This window comes from Plasmodium reichenowi, chromosome 11 (genome assembly GCF_001601855.1).
Source record: "Plasmodium reichenowi strain SY57 chromosome 11, whole genome shotgun sequence".
Taxonomy (NCBI): Eukaryota; Apicomplexa; class Aconoidasida; order Haemosporida; family Plasmodiidae; genus Plasmodium; species Plasmodium reichenowi.
This window is the reverse complement of record NC_033656.1, coordinates 840,528-844,771: the sequence shown is the minus strand read 5'-3', so window position 1 is coordinate 844,771 and position 4,244 is coordinate 840,528. Positions and strand designations below refer to the sequence as shown.

At 17.7% G+C, this 4,244-nt stretch overlaps 1 protein-coding gene across 1 annotated transcript; it reads right to left on the bottom strand.

The window, feature by feature from the left end:
* Positions 1-647: 647 nt before the first annotated feature.
* Positions 648-2,807, bottom strand: PRSY57_1122000 (RAP protein, putative; the record flags this gene model as incomplete). Its single annotated transcript, XM_012908184.2, has 1 exon — positions 648-2,807. The coding sequence occupies one exon, from the start codon at positions 2,805-2,807 to the stop codon at positions 648-650; it is 2,160 nt and encodes a 719-aa protein (XP_012763638.2).
* Positions 2,808-4,244: the final 1,437 nt, after the last annotated feature.

Sequence of the window (4,244 nt, the reverse complement as noted above, 5' to 3'; positions counted from 1 at the left end):
TAATAAAATTAAATTTTTTTTTTTTAAAAGTAGCTAATTATTAATAAATTAAAAAAAAACAAATTAAAAAAGGAAAAAAATAAAAACGAACATAAAAAGAAAAAAAAAAAAAAAAAAAAAAAAAAAAAAAAAAATTATATATAAATATATATATTCACTATTTATTTTATAACTTTAATTTTAGCTAAATAATATATATATTTTTTATATATTATAATTTATATTTTTTTTTTTATCTTTGAAAAGAAATGTGCCTTATTTTTATCTATCGCAAAATATACATTACATGTTTTTATTCCGCTTCATGATGCGGCGTTATAGCATTAAGAATATTATATGTACATAATTACTTATTTAACAAAATGTTTTTAAATTATACATTTTATATTTTCATTATAACAATGATATAATAATTATTCATTATACTTTTAAAATATAAAGTTTAGCTTTAAATTTTTTAAAAATGTGTATACACAAAATATTCAAATATAGTTGAAATGACAAATCAAATAAAAAATTATTCACAAAAAAAAAATAAAAATAAAAAAAATAAAATAAAATAATAAATAATAAAATAATATCATATATATGTGCACATATATATATATATATATATATATATATATATATATATATATAACATATAACTACATTTTGGTAAATTTCGAATTATATGAGGAACTTTCCAATATAACCTTTGGTAATACACTATATATATATTCCATTTTTTGCGTATCATTATGTAAGTTATTCCATATGCGATAAGATATGTGAATAACTTTATAGCCCATTTGTGATAAGAATTTATGTCTCCATTTTGATAAGGTAGTTAAACTTTCTGAATTGAAATAATATTGAAAATGCGCATTCAATTCTATAATATAATTTGATGAAGGATGGTATATATCAACCATAAACGGTCCACAATTAATTGAGTTAAGATGTTCTATATTTAGCTTGTTTAAAAAATCACTAACTTCTTTATGTAACATACAGGTATAACCACCACATATTTTGTTTCCTATTTTGACATTTTTATTATTATCAAAATTTTTATTATCACCATATGAATCATCACCATCTGAATCGTCATCATCTGAATCATCATCGTCTGAATTATCACCATCTGAATCATCATCATCTGAATTATCACCATCTGAATTATCACCATCTGAATTATCACCATCTGAATTATCACCATCTGAATTGTGAACCCCCAAATTAACCTCACCCTTTTCATTTCCTACTTGGTCAACCCTTGATAGTGTTCTCATACTTTTATTATGTTTCTTCTTATTTATTTTTTTCAAATTTCTATCTTGAGAACAATACTGTAAAAATGACCTCTGTTCCAGAGTCAAGTTATTGTATATAGAACTATGAAATAATACAATATATAAATATAATATTTGTAGGTTTCGCGTATAATAATTAAAATGTTCTTTGTAAAATGTTGCGCGCGATATAAATTTGATAATCATGTCTTCGTTAAAAAATTCAAGAAACGTTATAGCTTTTATTGCTTTTAGGTTTCTTCCACTAAAATTATTTAATCTCTCATTTAATGTTATTTGTAAAGCTTTACTATATACATTACTTGCTAATCCTAATTTAGATATAGAATTAGCTGATTTTATTAGAAAATTATTTCTTAAGATGGACCAGCATAAGGTCATATTTTTTAAAGCATAAATTAAATTGAAATCATTCCATTTTAATCTTGAACAACTTTGAAAAAGATATACATAATGTTTTGGTTTCATATCATTTTCTCTTTTAAATATTTCACAAAATATATCATTTAACATTTTTTTGTTAATAACTTTAACAGAAGCTATAGTTTGTAAATACCTAAGAAGACTACGTACATGTACTATGCCGGATAAATGTATGACTCTATTCATAAAACATAACCATAATTCAACATCAATGTGTTTTCCTTTTCTTACTAGTCTTGCTTCATTCATCATTAGAAATCTTAAATCTCTAGCTTTAACAGTATTGATTGTATTGGTATCAGGTGTAGAATAATTATTATCATACCAATATTTTCTAGGAGAAATTCTAATTTTTTTTTCTTTATTTTGGTTATCATTTATGGATATACTATTTTCTAATAACTCATTATTTATATTATTATTATTATTATTACTATTATTATATTTTTTTAATTGTTTTAATAATTGTTGATCATTTTTATTTAATTGTTTTTCATTAATTTTATCTAGACTCCTTTCTCTATCTTTTAAAAAAGATTTATAAAAAGAATTTTCTTTCATTCCATAAACACCTTTTTTTTCAAAAGGGTTAGGCATATACCAAAAAGTTTCTATATCTTTTTTTTTCTTTTCTTTATCTTTTTCTTCTTTTAAATGATCAACACTTTCCATATTTAAATTTATTGGCTTAGTTCCTTTTCTTAATAAATCTTTTAAATTTAATTTATCATCATTTTTTTTATATTTGTCTTTATTCAATAATTTTTTATATTCATGTGGTTTTAATAAATTTTCATTTCTTTTATTCTTATTATTATTATTATGTAGTTCTTTAAGTATATTCTTAAAATATTTATTATTATCATCATCTTCACATTTAAAATTATCTTTTATATTATTTTTTTCATATTCTTTATTTAAACTTGTGGAAATAACTTTATGAGGAACAGTAAAATCTTGTTCTTGTTTTAAATAAGAATTTTCCACTTTCGGTAACATCCATTTTTTATTTCTTTTCACCCAGCTTTTACGCTTGGCCATTTTTATTTTCATACATTTGCTTAAAAATCTTACATTTGTTAAAAGCATATTTTAAGAATTATTAAGGGTGTGTGTTTAAACGTATATTTATCTATATATGTGTTTATTTTTTTATTTTTATGGAAACATCATAATATATAACAAAATAAATATCGATACTTGGAATAAGCATATGTTTAATTTTTTTCTCTTTTATTTATTTTATACTTTATAATGAGACATTTTTACACAATAAAATTAAATATGACAAAATTATATTGTTGACCACCATAATTATTATATATACAAATATATATATATATATATATATATACAAAAACATATATAATAAATATAATTCTATAATTGAGAATTATATGGTAAATTATTTAATTTTTTTTTTTTTTTTTTTAATTTATTATTTTATATAAATAAAATTATTTTTTTTATTAATGTTTTTTTTTTAATTTCATATAATACATATGTGAATATATATATTATAGAAAATTAATGACCACATATATATGTTGATATATTATATATAAAACATATTAGGGTATATAATTTAATTTACCTTTAAAATTATATATATATATATATATATATATATAAATATTATAGTCTATTTTGTAACCTTTTTTTATTTAAATACGATAAAAAAAAAATTTATACAGTATAAATATATTAATATTATATATATATATTATATAATTTATCTATATATTTTTTTTTATGTACTTATTTATAATTATTTATTTGTATGTTTATAATGAAATACCCAATGCACTTCCACAAGTATATTATTATATATACATAATTATATTATATGTTTTTTTTTTTTTTTTTTTTTTTTATATCCACGTATTTTATTTATATATAACATATATATTATTATATATATATATATATATATTACTACATTTTATTAAAATATAAATAAAAAATTTACATATATATTCTCTTAATTTTTTTTATTTTTTATATTTTCATTCTTATATATATTTAAAAAAGAAAAAATATATATATATCTATATATATATTTATTTATTTATTTATATTCATGTTTTTAAAAATTCTTTTTTTTTATTATCAATTTATCGTTTTTATTTATACATTTATTATATATGAAAATATAACTTATTTTTTTTTTATTTTTCAATTTTAAAAAACAAACCTATGCTTAATACGTATATATTATATATATATATATAATATTATTTATGTATTTATTGTATATTTATAGATATGTTTTGATCTATACATTTAATATTATTTATATATTTGTGATTATTAATAGGAACGTACATATGTTATAAAATATATATATATATATTAAAAAGAGTGTAATATAAAATATATATTTATATATATATATATATATATATGTATATAAATAAGTTAATGTTGTAATTATACTAATTATATATATAAAATAAATAAAACTCAATCTTCCTACCCCCCCAAAAAAAAAAAAAAAATAAAAATAAAAAAAAAAAAAAAAAAATA